Consider the following 24,165-nt stretch of genomic DNA (forward strand, 5'->3'; position numbering starts at 1 on the left):
TTTGCAAGAGGTAGCCCTTTTTGATGCACCCAGTTAAATTCGATGGTTGTCTTTCTTAATGTAACCTCCACCTTCTATCCCAACCAACCAAAGAACAAGCTAGTCAAGTTTCGTTCAGTATTCTAAAGTGATTGGCAATCGTGACTTCCTATCAAACACCTTGAAGATCGAGGCTATACATGTATTGGTAGATCGTGCGCGTGCAAATTTCTTATCACTATGTGAATTGTGATAGAATCAGGGTGCCTAAATATCTAGACTAAGACTCCTAAATATCTCCTCATGTGAAGAAAATCTGGGTTCGTCGACTTCAAAAAATTTCTCAGAAGAGTCAGAGGTATGATCATCACCGGAAGATCCCATTGTGCACTACAATTTTCTTTCTTTTTTACATTATGTCTGCATCGGCAGTCTACATGATGAAGAACACAAAATGGAGAACTATGACAAAAGACGCGAGATGATACCTGTGAAGAGGATGGATGCAATTCTATGATGATCTATACGAAAGAAAGAATAATTGGCTCACCTGGACTGCTGATGGAAAGAGGCTTGCCGCTACAGAGATAAATCCAATGATACGAAAATAAAAGGGTGGAAAACGCCTTTTATATACATTGTATTTTGAAGGTTGAGTAGAAGAAGGTTTCTTATTTCGGGTCATACACAGAAGGAAACCAGACCCGCAATGCCAGCCAGGCGCTTTCCCTGCCATTCCGTGACCTAGCCAAATGAACGCCTTATTCACCGCTCAAACCAGCGCAATCTCCGCCCACTCCATATCCTAGCAAGCAGCGCCATGACTCCAGCACTCTGTGATCAAATCCGTGTTATCTCCATTCATCTTGTGACCTAGCCGGCTTCATCCTCATCGTTTGGAAGCCAGTTTCCATCGCTCCATGCGACATTCACCTGTCCATAGCCAGAAACGCCACTTACCTAGCCAGCCAAAGCAGCGCCATCTTAGTCGTTCAAAGCAGTGCCATCTCCACCATCCAAGGAAGCGCCATCTTGGATGTTCAAAGCAGCGCCATCCACCGTTCCACGAATCAGGAGCCAGCCATGCCATATTTTATTCTCCGCGGATCTAGCCAGCAGCACCATTCCATGGATGTAGCCAAGCAAGCAACGCCATCCATCATTCAAAGCCAACAACGCCATCTACCTTTCCTAAACGGCCAGCGCCCATTCCGCAGACCAAGTTGCAGTGCCATCTCTGCCGGTCAGTAGCCAAAGTTGCAGCGCTGATGCCAACACCCTATGTCCAAGCAGAATTTATGCAAAGCCGGCAATGCAAGGATCACGGATTCCTCATGCCTTCCGCCAAATGTTAGCCAAATCTTCATGTTAATCTCTCCATGACTTTCCGTTTCGATTCTATCCTTGTCTGTCACCATCTTATGCTTACCCCGCAACAATGCCATTGTTCCGAGCTAAGCAGGGGACTTAATGTTGATGGTGGTTTTTAGCTTAGGGATAAAATTATAAAACCTTACATATGATGTGACGTCACTCTGTAAGGAAACGGAGCCATGATTGTCCACCTCTTCACTGACACATTTATTTAGCAACTCAATATTTTCTTATGAAATTTATCTAGAATAGTGTATGTGTCAACAATCCCAAGTATTATGTATATTTTGGCACCTTGCCTACATTCGATTAATATAAGTTTCTTTGAATGCTTCATGTGCTATGTTTCCCGACTGAACCCTTAATGTTGATATGGCATGACAATTTGTGTTCACTTGCAGCAGAGTAACACGAATTTCCAAGTATCAAGGATGAGGTCTTTGCATAAGGTATTCAATCAGAAAGCATGCTGCTCTCTGGCAATGAACTTAAAGAACTCTGTGTCAACACATAGAATTAAATCAATTATCCTGACTAATTTGCAAAATTAGGGTTTTTGCGCCTTGCGCAGTATATCAGACCTTGCTTGTCGAAATTAAGCCTAGGCAAACTAGGTAATTAATCCGTCATGGATTAGCAGGTAAAAAATCTTCCCCAGAATCAGAAAACAAGGAGCCGCAGGATAGGAGCAGCAGCAAAGGGAGGCGTTGCCATGCCTTAGGCCAACTAGTGCCATTGGCCACGCCCCATCCTAAACCGGCCCCATCTCCCTCGATCAATCAGGTGGCTCTAAAGCCGCCACACTCACACCAGAAGTGTATCCACGCCCATGCTTAGCCGACCCCTCTCCTTCCTACCGACCAAATCAGGTCACTTTAAAATACGCCACGAGCACTAGAGGTGTGGCCGCGCTTTATGTTTGGCCGGCCCCTTTTCTTGACCAATCAAGTCACTCTAAACTCGCCACCATACATTAAAGACCAAACGTACCCTGCCGCGCCACCATACTAACTGGCAAGCCAAACGCGCTTTGCCACGAAAACACATTAATCGGCATTGCCAACATGCCACTCGGCCGCAGTAACATGCCAACATGCCACTATGCCGCAGTAACATGCCAATGTGCCACAAATGACGTCACTACACGCTAATCCACTTTCTGTTTGTGGCCAATGCCATAACGGACTCCAATTAGGATTCCATGATCGAGACAAGACTTTTTCTTCAGTAGCATTAGCCGAAACCCTAATTTTTGGTCATAGTCCACAACATGCCACGAGCCACTTTAGCCTTTTCCATGCCGCCAAACCCTAACTTTGGCCACGACGCCAAATACTAGCCTTGGCCATGCCTCCAAGCCCTAACCTTGGCCACGACGCAAAATCCTAGCCTTGGCCATGCCGCCAAGCCCTAACTTTGGCCACGAATACAAATCCTAGCTTTGGCAATGCCACAACGCCACAGACGCGGCTATGCCACCATGCCGTAGGCACATGCCACCACGCCGCGGCTATGCCATTATGCCATTAACAGGTGCCATCAGAATGTGGCCATAATCAACGGCCACCCTCTCTCCTGAAATACAATCTCAACCATCCAAGTTCGCCACCGAACTGACAGACTTGTGGCAAGTTTTAGGCGACCAGCCTCCTAAATCTAATGGCCATGGATGCGCTAGACGCCACTTGCACCACCGTGCCACTGGCATGCACGAGCCATACCAGCCGTGCCACATTGCCACTGGCGTACACCAAAACACCACTGAGCCATTATCAGGCGCCAACACAAGGTAACCATAATCAACGGCTACCCTCCTTCATGAGATGCGATCTCAACCATCGAAGTTCGCCACCGAACTGACAAACCTGTGGAAAGTTTTAGGCGACCAGCCAAAACGAGCCCAATAGCGTTACATGCTATTTTCCTGTGGTAAGTCCCTCGACTTTGACTTGCCACACATAGCAAACTGCTACATGTTTTCCACAAAAACACTCTAGAAATCAAACATGTCACAAACTGGGGGATGCTCGTCAGGGTATTGGTCTGGCGGTTTACAACGTGCGGCGTGCAATGTGCCCGTTACAAGAAAGTGTCATGAAGCGGGACAATTAATGGTGGTAAAAAGTAACGGTGTAAACGAATTCACTTCCTTCATCATGGAAGCATAATGACTGACGGTTATACGTTACTCTATTCTTCCACCACTCAATCGTTTCCACTTCCTACGAGACCAGGTACGTTTCAATATAACTTGTATAAATAGGCTTCACCTATTTTCACCAAACAACACGTTTTGGTCAGAGAACAACACAGTATTCAGAAATCACCTGATAGCTTTCCATTCTGGTAGCCACTGCTACTTTCTGATATAAGTCATAAATAACCACACCTTCAGAATCAACGATTCTGGTCTCAGCACTTTCTTCGCTTCCCTCCCTAAGACCAACCCTTCTCCTTCACTTTGTGACCGAAGCAAGCCTGGAACGACCATTTCTTGGTTTAGGCCAGGATTGTACAGATTGATCTCTCGAATCAAAAGTACTCCCGTTCAGTGCATTGTTTAGGGTTTAGACTCGTTTCTCATCCACACAAAATTACCAAAATCGGCAGAAGCAGTTTTCACCCACAAACAATATAGTACAGTTTTTTTCCGATATACGATAAAAACCTATAATATCGGCCGATACAACCGATATTGACTACCTTTCTCACAACTACCCTTGAAATAACGGGTATAATCGTACAGATGCGGAACGATTTTTTAAATTTAACAACCACAACAAACTAATAGGTGCGGGTGTCCAACAGATTTATAAAACAACAACCACTAGGACTGCACATGGTTATATTTGGTGTGGTTACCGGAAAAATCAAAACCGAAGTACTCGGTTTTACAATATTGAAAACCAGTAAAACCATTTAGCCTATTCGTGGACCACATGTACCCGCCTGCGATCCATGAACTAGATACCCGCCAGCAAAAGATCGGGTTGGCCGGGTTGTAATGGAGTCTATAGTAAGTCTGGGCTTTAAGCAGAAAAAGCCTAAGCCCAAAACTCTTCAGCATCTCAAGTCCTAATAAGCGGAGGCATATAAACTTAGAAATGAAAAGCTGAAAACCTAAATCTTCTTCTTCTTCAGCAGCGGCGGCAACAGAAGAATAAACCCTAGCCTAGGGAATACACTTTGAACAACCATGAAGGTAGGTTTGATCATCATTATCACCGTTATCTCGATTTCCTTTTCTTTTACAACCTTATTCATCTTTTGTTGTTGTTTTTTGTGCAGTTCAATATCGCAAATCCAACAACCGGCTGTCAGAAGAAGCTGGAAATCGATGATGACCAGAAACTGTAAGTTCTACACTGTTTTCTCACTATAATGATTGTTTGTTCGACTTTTATTTTGCATTTGAATGTCTATAATCTAGGGTTTGGCATGACTAATTCGACTGTTTATTTTGAAACATTATTAGGTCGTAGTTTTTAGTATTTAGTATCATCTGGACTTCTCTTGTTTTCTTCTTCTTCATCTCATGGAGGAAGAAAATCCTCAGTTGATTTTGGTATTTTGTATGGGATTATCTTTTTGTATTTGGATTTGTAAGATTATTAGGTTTTTGTTTTTGGTAGTTTGTATATTGGATACATTTTTGTAGTTTGTATGAATAAATTTGTTCAAATTGTGAATACTGATTCAAGTTGTTTGGATCTACGGCTTCAAACCTGAAGAATTTGAAATAGTCCTTCTCTGTTGTTCTTTGATAACAGACCTCTCCACAGGATATTCCCTATGAAGCATGTTAGAACTAGTTATTTAGAGTTATGTATGATTAATGTGTCTCGCTTCGGAAAAATATTGGTAACCGACCTCTCCACAGGATATTCCCTATGAAGCATGTTAGAACTAGTTATTTACGAGTTATGTATGATTAGTGTGTCTCGCTTTGGAAAAATATTGGTACTCTAGGGTTGACTTAAATGTGGTTGTCTTTTTATTATTCAAAATCTGGAGGATAAATGTGGACATTACATCTTAAGTCATGATATTGTTTTATTTTAGTTGATGGTGATGCTAACTGTTGACTGCATTTGGTTTACTCATGTGCCAATGATTATGTTAAATGCTTGAAATTGTTATGTTGTCTTGCTTATGCTTAATGTCATTTGATTGTCTGTAGGCGTGCCTTCTATGATAAGAGGATCTCTCAGGAAGTCAGTGGAGATGCTCTTGGTGATGTATGTAGTACTAATTTAATATTGCTGAACTGTTTTCCAGTTTGTATCTTAGTTTCCTAATTTTTTTCTTTGATTTTTATTTTTCCCCAACAGGAATTCAAAGGGTATGTATTTAAGATTATGGGAGGCTGCGACAAGCAGGGGTTTCCCATGAAACAGGGAGTGTTGACTCCTGGCCGTGTTCGGCTTTTGCTTCACAGAGGTACAGGGGATGTGAAAATCATTCTAGAATCTTTACATTTTTTTTAAACTATACCTCGTTTTGGATTTTAGTAGTTTGAGTTATGGGTTTGTGATTTCATGGTCTCTTTTTGGATATGTTGAGTTATATAGGTTTGTGATTTTGTGGTCTCTGTTTTTTTTGTCAGGAACTCCATGCTTCCGAGGACATGGAAGACGTAATGGGGAGAGGAGAAGGAAGTCTGTTCGTGGTTGCATTGTCAGCCAAGACCTTTCTGTTTTGAATTTGGTTATTGTTAAGAAGGGGGAGAAAGATCTTCCTGGTTTGACCGACACTGAAAAGCCCAGGATGAGGGGGCCTAAGAGGGCTTCAAAGATCCGAAAATTGTTCAACTTGTCTAAGGAGGATGACGTTACAAAGTATGTCAACACGTACCGCCGTACCTTCACAAACAAAAAAGGTTTGTTATTCATTCCTTGTGCTTGCCCTGTCATTTGCTAGTTGCGAAGCATCGTTTTCAGATAGATTGAGAACTGAAAACTGCTTGTTCTTACACCTTCCCTTGTATGTATGTTTATAGGCAAGCAGACAAGCAAGGCTCCAAAGGTTCAAAGGCTTGTGACTCCCCTTACTCTGCAAAGGAAGAGGGGACGCATTGCAGAGAAGAAGAAGAGGATTGCCAAAGCAAAATCAGAAGCGGCGGATTACCAAAAGCTTCTTGCCTCAAGATTGAAAGAACAGCGAGATCGTCGTTCTGAGAGCCTTGCAAAGAAAAGATCAAGACTTTCTGCTGCCACTAAGCCTGCAGCTTAGGTTTCACCATCATGTGTTGCATCCTTGTTTCTTTCTGCCTCTGGAATGATTTTGTTTTCCTTTAGTTTGTTACTTTAAACTTTGAAGAACTTCAATGTATTTTGTGGAGCAGTAAAATTATAAGCTAGCTAGTGTTATACCTAGACAAATGAAAATTTTCCATTCCCCTGCGAAGTTTGACATGAATATATTTTGAATGAGTTATTTTGGAGCGCCTCTTGTCTATTAGAAAAGGTGTTATGGTTGTAAATTCAGCAAGTTCTTGTCGGATTAGGCATAAAATAGGTTATTGTTTCTGAACTTGAATTGTTTCTGATTGGAATTAGAATAAACTGAAGTGGTAGAATTTAGTGAACGTAGGAATTAGAAAGGCGAGATCGAGGGAATAAGTTGGGCCTTCAATCTATGAAATCAATTTACAACTTACCAAGACTAATCGAAAACCAAACCAAAAGCCTCCTCAGAACACTCGAACATCAAAACAATCTTACCAATCTTTTTAACTTTCTGATGCGCGAAAAACAAATACAACTCTATTCAATTTCCATCTCTACATGGCTCATACTGCCTACCAAGGACCTACCCTTCCTAGCAGTACCACACCAGATTGAGTACTGTTGTCTTGAGCTGAAGGGGCTAACTGTTATCTCTAGGTTCGCCCATTTCATCTTCGGGACCTCCAACACCTTTCCATATGTCTATCGTTCCCCATTCACACGCTTCACCTCAAACTCGTGCCATCTGCTCCATAAATCCTGTCTGATCACGGATACACAAACCAGGATGAGTAAATGTATATAGCACGAGTGCGATCAATTTCTCCTAAATTCTTCGCAAGGTCTGCATGTGCACATAGTCTTGACAAGATTCTGTGGCTTGCTCATATATCTTGTTTTTGGAGCATCGTAAAATTCTGTGGCGCGAGCTATGTAAATATCGTACATCCGCAGCTTCTCCTTGTCAGGTATCTAACACGCTACACCGCGAATACGAGAATACCCATCAAAAATGACACTAAAATCTCTAAATGTAACAAATTGAGGATTGATTGCATCTAAAGGCAAATTGAAGATCTGAGGAGAAGCCTCCACAACATTACAGTCTTATCAAGAAACAACAACAACCACAATGGACCTTTTATATTATGATTGAGAATATATATACCATATGGTTTACATGATGAATGAAGATTTTTAGCTATAATCTTGTACTGCAATTGACACGCCCGTTCAAAAACTGGATATCACCTTCAGCTGTATGAAATCTTTCCTCAACTTCTGTAATCTTCTTAATCAGTTTGTTTTGGTTCTCTTCAAGCATATTCATATGTTTGATAATTCTCCGATTTTGTTTTTCAAGAGAATTCAGTTTTCCTACAAACTTTTCTTCAAGAGAATTCAGTTTTCGTGCTGTGAACCATTAACTTGCGCAACCAACACCCAAAGGAACAAGGAGCTTCACAAATCGATCATTACTGTTATCCATAGATAAGAATCAAAACTAGTTTTGAAGAAGAACAAGATGAAAAAAAGGAACAAAGGTTATCTTGCCCATCAAATCAAACAGTGTCTAAGATTATATTCACAAGGGGCGATGCATTTTCGATTTGGTGTGCACAGGGCTTCGCCCGCCCCGTGGCTATATATTTTTGATTTGGGTGAGGAAATACATTAAATAGGCAGAGAATATATGCAGATTTTATTTATTTTTTTCTTTTCATTTAGAGTGCGCGGGGCTTCGTCCCGTCCCATGGTAATGCATTCTTAACTTTGTGTGCGCGGGGCTTCACCCTAACCTTTGACGATGTATTTTTTATTTGGTGTAGTGGGGCAAATATATTAAATAGGTGGATAATGTGTGCATATTTTATTTATATATTAATTTGGAAAAAAGAGTCATAATATAGTAGTAATGCTCGATTTCCAAATTTGTCTCACAGAGAAAAGTATATCAAAGGATAAATCTGTCTCCCACAGATAAACCCTAGGTTTTGTTCCGTCTTAAGATATAAAATCAAGGTGAACAAGAACCAATTGATAATCCGGTCTTATATTCTCGAAGAACAGACTAACTTAATCAATCACCTCTCTACAATCCTTCCTGACTACACAGGCGGCTTGTCGAGGAATCACAAATAGTGAGACAAAGATGTTTGTGACTTCTTTATCTTGCCTATCGGAGAACTCTCACGATCTCAAGCCAATCAATCGATTGTAGTCGTACGATAGAAGATGCAAGATCAGATCACACAACTACGATAAAAAGTAGTATCCGTCTGGCTTCACAATCCCAATGAAGTCTTTAAGTCGTTAACCTGGTTTTAGAGAAGAAAACCAAAGGTTAAAGGATAATCGACTCTAGCGAGCGCACTAGTATCACACAGACGTGTGGGGATTAGTTTTTCTCAAAGCTAGATGTCTCCTTTATATAGCCTTCAAATCAGGGTTTTGCCTTAGTTACAAAGAAATCCATATTCACCCTTAGATGAAAACCTGATTTAGATTCAAGATAATATTTCTAAACCGTTAGATCGAAAACTTAGCTTGTCACACACACTTGGGTAGGCGTAAACTGGGTTTGCGAAAACCATGCCCAAACGTTTACGTGTATGTTGGTTCAACATAGTAACCCAAAAGGTTAACCATATGAGCATTTCATATTAACCTTGTTCTTCTTCACCATAACTAGTTCAATTGACTCAAATGAACTAGTTAAAGAGTTGTTCAATTGCTATGAGATCTTATGTAACCACACAAGACACAATTGAAACAAAGATGATTCGATTCGATTGAATCGGCTCATGAACTTTATAGCCATGGTTTGCATAAAACATTCCTTAGTAATTTAAGTTTCATGTTCAAAGCACATCTTTAGATCATAACCTCTTAAGTTCACAAACAAGTTCGCGGACTTAAGTAAACCGGTTTAGTTTTCCAAACTCAGCAGAAATTCTCGGAAAGAGAACTTCTGCCAGTTCGCGGACTTAGCACACAAACGAGTTTTGGAAAGTCCAACAGAAATTCTCGGTCGAGAACTTCCGACAGTTCGCGGACTGGGAAAGCCAATTCCACAATCCTTCCGATTTCTCTTGATCAACAAAGTTCGAAAACTTCGCTTCAAGGAATACATGGTTATGTAATATAAAATCTCATTTCAATCATTGAGACATTCTCAGAGGACGCTTTGTAGCCGTTATTCACAGACCGATTCACGTCAGAGCAATTCTCAAAGTGATTGAAACTTTTCATGACTTTCGTCACTAGGTGAAGATAAACTTGATCAAAGCGAAACGCTTACACATGATTTCGAGATAAAGATAAGCAATGAATGCTCAATTTGAAATGTCAAATGTGTATGATCTAGTCTATATAGCATACGACTTTTGTCTCATAAGAAGTAGGAGATAGAATAGATAGACTTTTGAGTGATAGATAAGTTCAAGTCTCCACATACCTTTTTGTTGATGAAGTTCCACGGTTCCTTGTATAGATCTTCGTTGTTGTATGATGAATCACCATGAAGTCCTTGATCTCAACTACACTTTTCTATCCTAGTCCGAGACTTAGCTATGTAGGCTAGAAATCAAGACTCATAGTTTTCATCACTAACATTGACAAACATGCTTGAGATAGCAACGCATGCGAGGTCGACCGAGCTATGCTCTAACAGTATGGGTATGCGTACTTAAGTAACCGGATTTGAGTTTTGTTTGGTTTTTCAAACTCAGCAGAAATTCACGGACGCGAATTTTCTGCAATATGCGTACAGGTACGCGTACTTAGGTAACTGAATGAGTTGGTTTTCAAATTCCAATATCAGCAGAAATTCACAGACGTGAACTTCCGCCACTATGCGTACGGGTACAGATACTTATCCAGTCTCCTTCAACCATTTTGTATACACACAAGTATGCATACTTTAGGTTCCCAGTTTTGGACTTATGAAAAAGCGGGGGTACAACAACATCACCCAATATTTCGATTAACAATCTGTATGGACAAACTCCAATAACTTTCAAGAGAATCAACTAGACCCAATCTTAACAAAGTATATCAAAGAGTTATATCTCTCTTTGTCGATTCAATTCTTACTCAAGCAAATAGTAATCTGCGAGTCTAATTGAATACAAGAGAAATCACTTGAACGTTACCAAAGACCAATGTTCAAGTATCAATCAATTTCAATCAACAACCAAAGGTCGGATTTCCAATTGATTGATTCTAACGCACAACCTATGATATTTCAATTATATAACAAAATATAATGCGGAATAAAAATAACACAGACACCAGAATTTTGTTAACGAGGAAACCTCAAATGCAGAAAAACCCCGGGACCTAGTCCAGATTGAACACACACTGTATTATGCCGCTACAGACACTAGCCTACTACAAACTAACTTCGGTCTGGACTGTAGTTGAACCCCAATCAATATCACACTGATCCAAGGTACAATTGCGCTCCTTATGTCTCTGATCCCAACAGGATACTACGCACTTGATTCCCTTAGCTGATCTCACCCACAACTAAGAGTTGTTACGACCCAAAGTCGAAGACTTTAATAAAAAAATTTGTATCACACAGAAAAGTCTACAGTAATAGATAAATCGGTCTCCCACAGAAATACCTACAAGTTTTGTTCTGTCTTTTGATAAATCAAGGTGAACAGGAACCAATTGATAACCCGGACTTATATTCCCAAAGAACAGCCTAGTATGATCAATCACCTCACAATAATCTTAATCGACGCGGCGAAAGAAGATATTTTGGAATCACAAACGATGAGACGAAGATTTTTGTGACTACTTTTATATCTTTCCTATCAGAGATATTAATCTCAAGCCAATCGTTACGATTCTACTCAACACGATAGAATCAGCAAGATCAGATCACACAACTACGAGAAAGTAGTATCAGTCTGGATTCACAATCCCAATGAAGTCTTTAAGTAGTTAACCTGGTTTTTAAGAAGAAACCTAAGGTTAAAGGAGAATCGACTCTAGCTAATACAACTAGTGTCACACAGGTGATGAGTGCCAAATATTGTATATATTTATCCCTTTTTGTTGGCATTTTAACTCATCTTTTATGCATTAATTCTAAATTTTATCCCATATTCTGTATTTTCATTGTTTTCAAGAATAAATATTTTTATTAATTAATTTTGTATTTTTAGGTAATAAATAAAGTTCGGATGAGTCGCGGAGCGAAAAGAGCAGAAAAGTAGTGAAAAGCCGGGAGAAATTACGCAAGGAAGCCGCGAAGAATGGTGCGCACAACCTCATTTTCTACACACAAAAGCGCCTCCGTTCTCAGCCGTCAGATCAGTTCCCAGACGCATCCGACGGTCGCTCCTGCATAGTGCATCAAAATCTGAAGTCTCTGCCAAGCACCACAGCGCCGAAATTCCAAGCCTTCAGATTAGATGGTAGTTGAATCCAACGGTCGCTCCCTTGCTGTGCATCGAAGTTTGATATCTCCGCCTTACACTACAGTACCTAACTCCATCAAGTACCGTTCATTTTGTTGTATCATATAATCTGACGGTCGATCCAAGCTTCACTCCACATCACCGTCCGATCTACCTACCATCTTCGCATCTCGCAGCTCAGAGTCACAGAACATCAAGACTCGATGCATTAGCCTTACACCCTAGTACCCGAGCCTATACCACCTACCCAAACAACCCCCTTCTCCCAAACAGTCGAGCCATCACCTACACCACCCCCCTCTGCAGAACAACCACCATACCCTGCCGCACCACCATCACCACCACCCCTCCTGCAACAGCCACCAAACCACCAACTCTCTATTCTACCTAAACCCATCACGTACCATCTCTTTAATCATCATTTACAACCTCAATTTCTCATCTCTCTGCCTGAAACCCTAGGTGAGAAATTGGTGATATATATGATGATTAAAGCATCAATTGGAGCTGGAGAGGAACGAGAAGAAGCAGGAAAAGATTGGGTCGACGAGATGGAACGAGTATCTCATCAACAGTAGGTAAATTAATTTTTCACCAAAACCTAATTTTACTGACTTTGGGGAAAAATTGGGGAAAACCAAAATTATGTGTATGGGGTATAAATGGGTGTTGGGTGAAGTGTGTAGAGGAGACTATTTACCTCTCTGGACTAGCCAGTAGAGAATTTGCTAAAATTTTATGAATTTCAAATTTCAGTGTTCTTCTCAGTTAACAGTTGCAAGTTGCTTATGTGTTGAATTATCTGATATGTTGCTAGTTATGTATGAATTATCTATGTTAGTGTATGCATGTTGTCACTTCATGGTTAGCATGAGCTAATCATCTTCAGGCCAAGGCTCAGTGAAGCCTTGTGCACTGTCAAGTGTGAATGAGCTAGATAGTTCTTCCCTGCTGTGTTTAGATTGTGCAAATGAGAGATGTCAATGTTCATAGAGCCTGTGATTGGCTGTACTGTCAAAAGACAGCCAATGCTAGGGGTAGACTAGTGAGCAAGTTGGTGTTCTTTCATTTCTAGTTGTATGCTTAGGATTGAACATAACCTAGACCATGTCACTTGATTAGGACACAAGGTGGATCATAAGCCTTGGCTTACCCACCACTTCTCTTTCAGTCAATCTTAATTTCAGTCACTTTTTCAAGTCCTGTGTGTTTGCATTTCAGCTATATTTTCTTGCTTTTTATGTTCCTGCATCTTGTAGCTACTGTGCACTGAAGTCAGTGCACAATCCTGCCTCTTGCCCTTGGCTGCCAAGCCTTGGTTATTTGCTGCTTCTTTTAGCTGTTTCTTTGCTGCTTTACTTTCCAAGCCTTGGTTCATATCAGTTACATGTTTAGCTCACTGCCATAGTGCATTGCCACTCTTATTAGTCTAGGAAAACTTCTCATATGCTCCTCTCCCTGTGGACAAACCCCTACTCACTCTTTTATTACAAATATTGACCTTGTATACTTGCAAGCTTTTGTGTGTCTTTGCATTTCACACCAAGTTTTTGGCGCCGCTGCCGGGGAGCTGGCTGCCATATTTTTGAAGTTTTCAGAGTCTGCTGCTGTTGTTGGCCCTGCCAAGTTGCTGCTGTTGCTGCCTAGCTGCTGTTGCTGCTGTTGCTGCCAACTGAAGCTGCCTAGCTGCTGTTGCTGCTGTTGCTTCTGCCAAGCTGCTGCCAACTTGCTGCCAACTGAAGCTGCCTAGCTGCTGCTGCAACTGCAAGTGTTGCTGAAGCTGCTGTGAAGCTGCTGCTGAGAAGCTGCAGATTCTGCTGGTGCTGTTGCTGTGCAGCTGCTGCTGTTGGTGTGCAAGTGTTGGTTTCTGCTGCTTGTGCTGCTACTGGTGCTGTTGCTGTGCAGCTGCTGCTGTTGCTGCTGCTGCCAACTCTCTGCTACTGGGCTTGCAACCTCTGAACTGGGCTCGAACCAACTGAGCTGGGCTCAGTAACCTCAACTTCTGCTGGGCTTGCAACTTCAGCTGGGCTCCGTTGCTGCTGCTGCTGGGCTCTGCTACACTTGCTGCTGCTGGGCTTGGACGTGAGCTGCTAGGACGATCATAAAGCCCAACTGGGCCTTGCAACTAAAAGGGGACTAAAAGCCTATTTTTGGGCTTCCCTCCAAAAACAAGTAAGCCTAACCCATGAGTTAACCCACTTGGGTCTCATTTAAATTCAAATTTGGGCTTGTAATAATTTATTTAATTATTTATTTTGGGTTTGTAATAATTTTTTATTTTCTTTTTCTTTTTTTTTATATTTGGGATTGTAATAATTTTTTATTTTCTTTTTTGTTTTTCTTTATTTTTCTTTTATTTTTCTTTTTTCTTTTATGGGCTTGTTTTAATTATTATTATTGTTTTTATTTTCTTTTATGAGTTGTGATAATTTATGCTAGGTTTAGTTCAAAAATTTTTTTCCAAAGCCCAAAATTTGTAAACCAAAAAAAACAAAATCCCTTCTTTAAACCAAAACCCATTCAAAAACCAAATCTTCATAACCCTTGGGTCAAATTGTTTCCGATTGCTCTGTCTGACCAACATGTTAGTTAAGGTACCTACTAGGACATGATTGTGACCTACAGAGACCAGACAAACAGACTTGTTAGAATTAACCCAGACGAACCTATCGAAATTCTAAGTTCTGAGGGAGACAGTCCAGATCAACCAGAAACAATGGGAGAACCACGTACCCTCAAGGATTATATGTACCCAACTAGAGCCAGTCAACCTTCTTGTATTGTGCTACCCGAGGCTAATGGCCATTATGAGCTGAAATCAAGCACAATACAGATGCTTCCTATTTTTAGAGGTGTTGAGAATGAAAACCCGTACCACCACGTGAGAGAATTCGAGGAAATTTGTGGAACTCTGCGTTTCACTCAAATGACCGACGAAACCCTGAAGTTAAGGCTTTTTCCTTTTCCCTGAAAGATAAGGCAAAGGCCTGGCTCTATGCTTTACAGCCTCAATCCATCATGACATGGGATGACCTCACAAAGGAGTTTTTCAAAAAGTTTTTCCCGAACCACAAGACTGCGACAATTCGTCAAAGTCTGAATAGCTTTGTGCAATTAGAAGGTGAGACCTTAGCTAGATACCTGGAGAGATTCAATGAATTATTGCTCCAATGTCCCCATCATGGTTTTGAAAAATGGAGACTTGTGCAAATTTTGTATGAAGGTCTAGATGTGTCCACCCGAACAACGGTTGAGTCGATGTGTAATGGTCTATTCGTAGATAAAACTGCTGACGCGTCTTGGGACTTCTTGATTGAAGTAGCTGAAAAGACGCAACAGTGGGAATCCATCCGTGAAACCAGAAAGACTACATCCGAAGCAAAGGCTTTTAGGATTGAAGCGGATTTTGAGGGTAGAGCAAACATGGCATCAATAGTTAGGAGATTAGAAGAGTTAGAACTACATAAAAATTCAAAACCTTCCACCACTACTCTCCGAGAACATGTCGCTTCATCTGTTTGTGCTGCTTGTAACGACCCCAACCATCAATTCCAAAATTGTCCCGATTTGCTTGCAGTCCAGGAGTCTAGGCTTGAACAGGCACATGCCATGTTTCAAAAACCAGAGCATAACCCTTATTCACAGACCTACAATCCAGGATGGAGAAACCACCCTAACTTTTCATGGTCAAAAGGACCCACTCAAGGAGGACCATCTCAACCCAATCAGAGCTATCAAAACAATCAGGGATATCAGAACAATCAAGGTTATCAACACCCGAGAAACCCTCAACAACAATCAAACTCTCAACAACAATCATATCCTCAACACAATACCGACAAGAGATTGTCCACCTTAGAGGAATGTTCCAGAGTTTGATGCAAAGTCAGAAAAATCTAGATCAAAAGATGGATCAAATATGTGAGAGAGAAAAGGGTAAACTTCCGAGCCAACCCCAACAAAATCCAAAGAGGATATTTCAAACAGGCACAACATCCTGCACTGAAACCTCACCTGATCAAATCCATGCCATTACCACCCTCCGAAGTGGTAAAGTCATCGAGAACAACGTAGGCGAACCTAATGAGTCTGATACAAATTCCACGTTGTCTCCACAACCCCAGAAAACCAAAGAATCTGAGCAAGTTGGAAAATCTGACAATTCTACTGCTGTGAATGTCCCTTTGCCAACTCATCTTCCTGTTGCTCCATTTCCTCAAAGATTGATCTATCAACAGAAAAGTACCCATTACAATGAGATGTTAGATCTGTTCAAGAGAGTCAACATCAACATTCCTTTTCTTGAAGCAATCAAGCAAATCCCTGCTTATGCCAAATTCCTCAAAGACTTGTGTACTCAAAAGCGCAAGCTCAATGTGCAAAAACGTGCTTTCTTAGCTGAGCAGGTGAGTTCCATCATTCTGAACAAAACTCCACCCAAGTTTAGGGATCCAGGATGTCCAACAATTTCTTGCACTATAGGAGAACACACGGTCAATAAAGCGTTATTAGACCTAGGTGCAAGTGTTAACCTACTGCCATATTCTGTTTATGAGCAGTTAGGTCTTGGGGAGTTGAAACCAACATCTATCACTCTACAACTGGCAGACCGATCTGTCAAGATTCCTCGTGGAGTGGTGAAGATGTTTTGATCAAGGTTGACAAATTCTATTTTCCCGTAGACTTCATTGTCTTAGACACTCAACCTGTACAAAACCCAGACTGTCACATTCCTGTCATCTTAGGACGTCCTTTCTTGGCTACGTCCAACGCGATCATCAACTGTCGGAATGGAGTGTTAAAACTGTCTTTTGGTAACATGACGGTAGAATTGAATGTGTTCGATATTAGTCAACAACCTGTGAATCTTGATGATGATGATGTACATGAAGTTAATATGATTGAAGGATTAATGCAAGATTCGTTGACTAACATTCTATCCGTTGACCCCTTTCAAGCATGTATGGAGAACTTTAACCCTGATTTCTATGATGATGCATACTGTAGTGACGTCCTATCTCTGCTCGAATCTGTACCTCAAATGGACATCACTGAAAGGAAATATGAAGTGGAACAACCCCTATTCTCTGATTCCAAGCTTATTCCATCCATTGTTGAGCCACCCAAGCTTGAATTGAAACCATTGCCTAGTACGTTGAAGTACGCATTCCTAGGTTCTTCTGATACTTTACCTGTCATTATTTCATCATGTTTAGACACGGAACAGGAAAGTAAGCTTTTAGAAGTACTTAAGGAACACAAAGAGGCCTTAGGATGGACCATCTCAGATCTCAAAGGAATTAGTCCCACCATTTGCATGCACCACATTAACCTTGAAGAGAATGCCAAACCATCGAGGGAAATGCAAAGGAGACTTAACCTAACATGAGAGATGTAGTCAAAGGAGAAATCCTGAAACTACTTGATGCAGGTATCATATACCCAATTCCCGATATCAAATGGGTTAGTCCCATTCAAGTTGTGCCTAAGAAGTCAGGCATTACTGTTGTTCAGAACGACAAGAATGAATTAGTCCCTACTCGTACAATCACAGGATGGCGAGTATGCATCGACTACAGGAAGTTGAACACAGTAACAAGGAAGGATCACTTCCCGCTCCCTTTCATTGACCAAATGCTAGAACCTGTGTCTGGACACAGTCACTACTGTTTTCTAGATAGCTTTTCCGGTTATAACCCCATTTTGATTGTGGAGATTTTTGATGTTTGGGGGATAGACTTCATGGGTCCATTTCCCATGTCTGACAGCAAGTTGTACATCCTAGTCGCAGTTGATTACGTTTCTAAGTGGGTAGAAGCCATAGCAACCAGAACAAATGACCACAAGGTGGTACTTTCATTTCTAAAGGAAAACATATTTGCACGTTTTGGTACCCCTAGAGCTATCATCAGTGACGGCGGTTCACATTTTCGTAACAAGTACTTTGAGTCTTTAGTACGCAAGTATGGCATAACTCACAAGGTTGCTACTCCGTACCACCCTCAGACTAGTGGACAAGTGGAAGTGTCTAATAGGGAAATTAAGCACATTCTGGAGAAGACGGTCAACCCGTCCAGGAAAGATTGGTCATTAGATTGAATGATGCTTTGTGGGCCTATAGAACAGCTTATAAGACACCAATTGGCATGTCCCCCTATCGTCTAGTGTATGGAAAGCCGTGCCATCTACCTGTGGAATTAGAACATCGTGCCTACTGGGCAATCAAAGAGCTGAACTTCTCTCTGGACGAAGCTGGAATTCAAAGGAAACTTCAACTCAACGAGTTGGAAGAATTGAGAAATGAGGCTTATGACAGTGCCAAGCTGTACAAGCAGAAGATGAAGATGTTTCATGACAAGCGTATTCTGCGCAAATCCTTCACTCCTGGTCAGAAAGTCTTGCTGTATGACTCCTGATTACATCTTTTTCCAGGAAAACTGCGTTCCAGATGGAAGGGTCCGTACCTAGTACGCACAGTTTTTTCTCATGGAGCTGTAGAGCTGGAGGATGTCTCCAACAAGAACGTTTTCAAAGTCAACGGGCAGAGATTAAAGCCATTCCTTGAGCCATTTCCACCCGACATTGAAACATCCGACCTGGAGGACCCAGTCTATGTGGACTAAACTGGTCCACTCTTTCCCTAAATAACCAAACAGTTTTCCAAATGTTTCCCTAAAAACCAAAATTTTTCGTTTTCCCATCAAAACCAAATGTATCCCAACAAAACCAAAATTTTTTTCCAAAAAGTCCAATCCCATTAAAAACCAAATTTTCTTGTAGATAATGTGTTAGTAAAATTTCCTTTTGTGAATATTTTGTGCCCATCCATTGTGACTGCTAATATGATGGATTTTTGCCTTGAAATAACGGAGTTTTAATCGAGCTACCACCGTACAATCGGGTATTCTCTCTCCTTTTACTCTACTCAGCATGTTCCTCTTCATATATTGTTTTATAATTCTTTCCATACTTTGAAACATTGAGGACAATGTTTAGTTTAGGTTTGGGGATATAGAGTAGATACCATGATAATTTGCCATAATTGAAAACGAACTCCTTCTTTTTTTGAAAAAATTGAAAAATTCCAAAAAAAAAAAAAAAAAAAAGAAAAAAAAAAAAAATCAAAATTGAAAAAAAATTAAAAAACTAAAAAACATAAAAATGGAGCTCATTTACCTTGAAATGTTGACTCTTGTGCAAATATGTATTTTTATTAGGAGTCTTAGTCTAGATATTTAGGCACCCTGATTCTAGCACAATTCACTTAGTGATAAGAAATTTGCACGCGCACGATCTACCAATACATGTATGGCCTCGATCTTCAAGGTGTTTGATAGGAAGTTACGATTGCCAATCACTTTAGAATACTGAACGAAACTTGACTAGCTTGTTCTTTGGTTGGTTGGGATAGAAGGTGGAGGTTACATTAAGAAAGACAACCATCGAATTTAACTGGGTGCATCAAAAAGGGCTACCTCTTGCAAAGTGTCATGTAATTTTTGTTTCCTTTTGTATATGTATCAAAAGTGTTTCCTTGTAAAAAAAAAAAAAAAAAAAAAATCGATGTATATATTCAGAAAAAAAAAATATCAGAAAAATACCAAAAAATCAAGTATTTATCAATTCCATCATCTCTTGCTCCAAAAATAAAAAAGAGTCAATGTAAATAAGAGTCATGTAAAGAGTCATTTTGTTGTTTCATTGTAATAAGCAAGGAGGGTGTATGCCATTGATGTACAACGCGAGTAATTGTGAAATACCTCCAACTCATTCACAATTCTCGTAAAGTCCGGACAGCTAGCTAGATTTCGACCTCAGTTCTTAGCCTGAGAAACTATCTCTTGGTGATTAGTAGTCATGACTTCAGATCTTTCTTTACACATGTGTAGATACACTTTACACTCTTATCACATGTCCTTATTTGTTATCAGTGCTAGGATTGTGCCTTCGATAGCTAGATTGACATCTCCATTTTGCTGTGAGCTTAACTGTTTTGCACATGTCACGTTTGATGGAATCTGAGCTTATATTTTGTCCTTAGGTTTTAGGCACACCTCTGGTAAACCTTCACGAGACTTCAACTCGTCCACTAGGGACACTTAGTGGTTTAAAAGGCTTAGTGCATACGCTAAATGCATTCGAGAGACCAGCGACAGTGGTATAGTTAGGATTTCCTTAGTTTTGTTTTACTTGAGGACAAGTAAAATTCAGGTTTGGGGGTATTTGATGAGTGCCAAATATTGTAATATTTATCCCTTTTTGTTGGCATTTTAACTCATCTTTTATGCATTAATTCTACATTTTATCCCATATTCTGTATTTTCATTGTTTTCAAGAATAAATATTTTATTAATTAATTTTGTATTTTTAGGTAATAAATAAAGTTCGGATGAGTCGCGGAGCGAAAAGAGCAGAAAAGTAGTGAAAAGCCGGGAGAAATTACGCAAGGAAGCCGCGAAGAATGGTGCGCACAACCTCATTTTCTACACACAAAAGCGCCTCCGTTCTCAGCCGTCAGATCAGTTCCCAGACGCATCCGACGGTCGCTCCTGCATAGTGCATCAAAATCTGAAGTCTCTGCCAAGCACCACAGCGCCGAAATTCCAAGCCTTCAGATTAGATGGTAGTTGAATCCAACGGTCGCTCCCTTGCTGTGCATCGAAGTTTGATATCTCCGCCTTACACTACAGTACCTAACTCCATCAAGTACCGTTCATTTTGTTGTATCATATAATCTGACGGTCGCTCCAAGCTTCACTCCACATCACCGTCCGATCTACCTACCATCTTCGCATCTCGCAGCTCAGAGTCACAGAACATCAAGACTCGATGCATTCGCCTTACACCCTAGTACCCGAGCCTATACCACCTACCCAAACAACCCCCTTCTCCCAAACAGTCGAGCCATCACCTACACCACCCCCCTCTGCAGAACAACCACCATACCCTGCCGCACCACCATCACCACCACCCTCCTGCAACAGCCACCAAACCACCAACTCTCTATTCTACCTAAACCCATCACGTACCATCTCTTTAATCATCATTTACAACCTCAATTTCTCATCTCTCTGCCTGAAACCCTAGGTGAGAAATTGGTGATATATATGATGATTAAAGCATCAATTGGAGCTGGAGAGGAACGAGAAGAAGCAGGAAAAGATTGGGTCGACGAGATGGAGCGAGTATCTCATCAACAGTAGGTAAATTAATTTTTCACCAAAACCTAATTTTACTGACTTTGGGGAAAAATTGGGGAAAACCAAAATTATGTGTATGGGGTATAAATGGGTGTTGGGTGAAGTGTGTAGAGGAGACTATTTACCTCTCTGGACTAGCCAGTAGAGAATTTGCTAAAATTTTATGAATTTCAAATTTCAGTGTTCTTCTCAGTTAACAGTTGCAAGTTGCTTATGTGTTGAATTATCTGATATGTTGCTAGTTATGTATGAATTATCTATGTTAGTGTATGCATGTTGTCACTTCATGGTTAGCATGAGCTAATCATCTTCAGGCCAAGGCTCAGTGAAGCCTTGTGCACTGTCAAGTGTGAATGAGCTAGATAGTTCTTCCCTGCTGTGTTTAGATTGTGCAAATGAGAGATGTCAATGTTCATAGAGCCTGTGATTGGCTGTACTGTCAAAAGACAGCCAATGCTAGGGGTAGACTAGTGAGCAAGTTGGTGTTCTTTCATTTCTAGTTGTATGCTTAGGATTGAACATAACCTAGACCATGTCACTTGATTAGGACACAAGGTGGATCATAAGCCTTGGCTTACCCACCACTTCTCTTTCAGTCAATCTTAATTTCAGTCACTTTTTCAAGTCCTGTGTGTTTGCATTTCAGCTATATTTTCTTGCTTTTTATGTTCCTGCATCTTGTAGCTACTGTGCACTGAAGTCAGTGCACAATCCTGCCTCTTGCCCTTGGCTGCCAAGCCTTGGTTATTTGCTGCTTCTTTTAGCTGTTTCTTTGCTGCTTTACTTTCCAAGCCTTGGTTCATATCAGTTACATGTTTAGCTCACTGCCATAGTGCATTGCCACTCTTATTAGTCTAGGAAAACTTCTCATATGCTCCTCTCCCTGTGGACAAACCCCTACTCACTCTTTTATTACAAATATTGACCTTGTATACTTGCAAGCTTTTGTGTGTCTTTGCATTTCACACCAACAGGAGGTGTGGGTGTTAGGTTTCCCAGTTGCTAGAGTTCTCCCTTATATAGTCTTTCAAATCAGGGTTTGCAATCACTGTTAGCATGGTAACAAAGCATTCAATATTCACCGTTAGATGAAAACCTGATTAGATTCAAGCTAATATCTTTCAACCGTTGGATCGAAAACTTAGCTTGTTACACACAAATGAAATGCACAATTTTAGGTTTGTGTAACCGTACCCAAACATGTACATTTGTTGGTTCAACAATAGTTAACCAAATGGTTAGCCATATGAACACTTTCATATCAACCATATTCTTCTTCACCATAACTAGTTCAAATGACTCAAATGAACTAGTCACAGAGTTGTTCAATTGTATAAATCTTATGTGACTACACAAGACACAATCGAAGCAAAAACAATTTGATTCACTCGAATCGATTCATGAACTTTAAAGCCACGATTTTGATTTTGCATTCCTTGGTTTTTATAGATGTAAGTTCACAAAAAATCGTCTTTAGATATAACCAACTTAAGTTCGCAGACTTAGTTCGCGGACTTAAGTTCCTGGAAGGAGTTATCAAACTCCAACAGAATTTCTCGGGAAGAGAACTTCCGTCATTTCACGGACTGGGTTGGCGGTCTGAGTTCGTGGACTTAGATCACATCACTTATTCCGGTTTTCCTGATCAACCAAGTACGCATACTTCGGTTCAAGGAAAAATAACTTATACATATATGTGTTGCCACACAATGCTTATATACAATAATGGTTATATAATCTAAACTCTCATTTTAATCATTGAAACATTCTTAGAGGACGTTATTATATAGTTGTTATTCACAAACTATTTTTCGTAAATATTTTTTCAAAGTGATTGAAACATAACATGAATTTCACTAGGTAAAGATGAACTTGGCCAAAGCAAAAGCTTACCAACACATATTTCGAGAAATAGATAGGCGAGATAAACTCGGCAATGTGTATAATCAAAGTCTATATAGCAAAACGACTTTTGTCTCAAAATAGGAGATAGAGTAGATAGACTTTTGAGTGATAGATAAGTTCAAGTCTCCATATACCTTTTAGTCGATGAAGTTCCACCAATTCCTTGATTAGTTCTTCGTCTTGTATGATGATTGCCATGGAGTTCTTGAGCTCAACTGCACTTTCTATCCTAGTCCGAGACTTAGCTATAGTAGACTAGAAATCAAGACTTATAGTTCTGATCACTAACATTCAAAAACATGCTTGAGATAGCAACGCATGCGAGTTTGACTGAGAAATGCTCTAACAACTTATACACAAATGTGCGAACACGCTCTGTGCTTATATTCAAAAAAGGTTTCACGATTCTAAACTCTTTATTTCAATCATTGAAACATTCTTCTATAATGACAATAGTCGTTTTCACACGCTATTAGCATCAAAGCAATTTTCAAGATATTGTATCACACAAACCATGTAAGATGTTACTCAACAATTTTCTCATGATATAAGATGAACTTGGTCGAAGCGAAAGCTTACCAACATATATTTCGAGAAATATGTAAGCGAGATATACTTAGCTCGAAATCTCAAATGAAATGTGTATATAGAAAACTATATCGTAATACAAATTATGTCTCAATATAGGAGATAGAGTAGAAATAGACTTTCCAAGTGATAGATGAGTTTAAGTCTCCATATACCTTTTGTCGATGAAGTTCCACAAGCTCTCCTTAGTAGTTCTTCGTCTTCAAGTGATAAACCCTGTGAAGTCTAAGCTCAACTACACAAACTAAGTCCTGGTTCGAGACATCTATAAATAGGCTAGAAATCAAGACTTATAGTTTTGATCACTAACATTGACAAACATGCTTGAGATAGCAACGCATGCGAGTTCGACCGAGCAGTGCTCTAACAATCTCCCCCTTTGTCAATTTTAATGGAAAAACTATCAATACATATGGATTACAAAATAAATAAAAATTGTAGCTTCTCATCCAAATG

The 24,165-nt window shown here is 40.3% G+C and overlaps 1 protein-coding gene across 2 annotated transcripts in view; it reads left to right on the forward strand.

The window, feature by feature from the left end:
- Positions 1-6,789, forward strand: part of LOC113312063 (40S ribosomal protein S6-like) — a 43,675-nt gene extending 36,886 nt beyond the window's left edge. Inside the window, exons 1-6 of one of the 2 annotated variants that reach the window (XM_026560833.1) lie at positions 4,426-4,555; positions 4,642-4,706; positions 5,534-5,591; positions 5,685-5,793; positions 5,960-6,232; positions 6,353-6,789. In XM_026560833.1, the coding sequence (XP_026416618.1) occupies positions 4,550-4,555; positions 4,642-4,706; positions 5,534-5,591; positions 5,685-5,793; positions 5,960-6,232; positions 6,353-6,585 (744 nt within the window). In that variant the 5' untranslated portion in view covers positions 4,426-4,549 and the 3' untranslated portion in view covers positions 6,586-6,789. Of the gene's footprint in view, positions 1-4,425; positions 4,556-4,641; positions 4,707-5,533; positions 5,592-5,684; positions 5,794-5,959; positions 6,233-6,352 lie in introns of those variants that run through there. The other variant, XM_026560837.1, reaches the window with a different exon arrangement.
- The last annotated feature ends 17,376 nt before the right edge of the window (positions 6,790-24,165 follow it).

Source organism: Papaver somniferum, chromosome 1 (genome assembly GCF_003573695.1).
Source record: "Papaver somniferum cultivar HN1 chromosome 1, ASM357369v1, whole genome shotgun sequence".
Taxonomy (NCBI): Eukaryota; Viridiplantae; Streptophyta; class Magnoliopsida; order Ranunculales; family Papaveraceae; genus Papaver; species Papaver somniferum.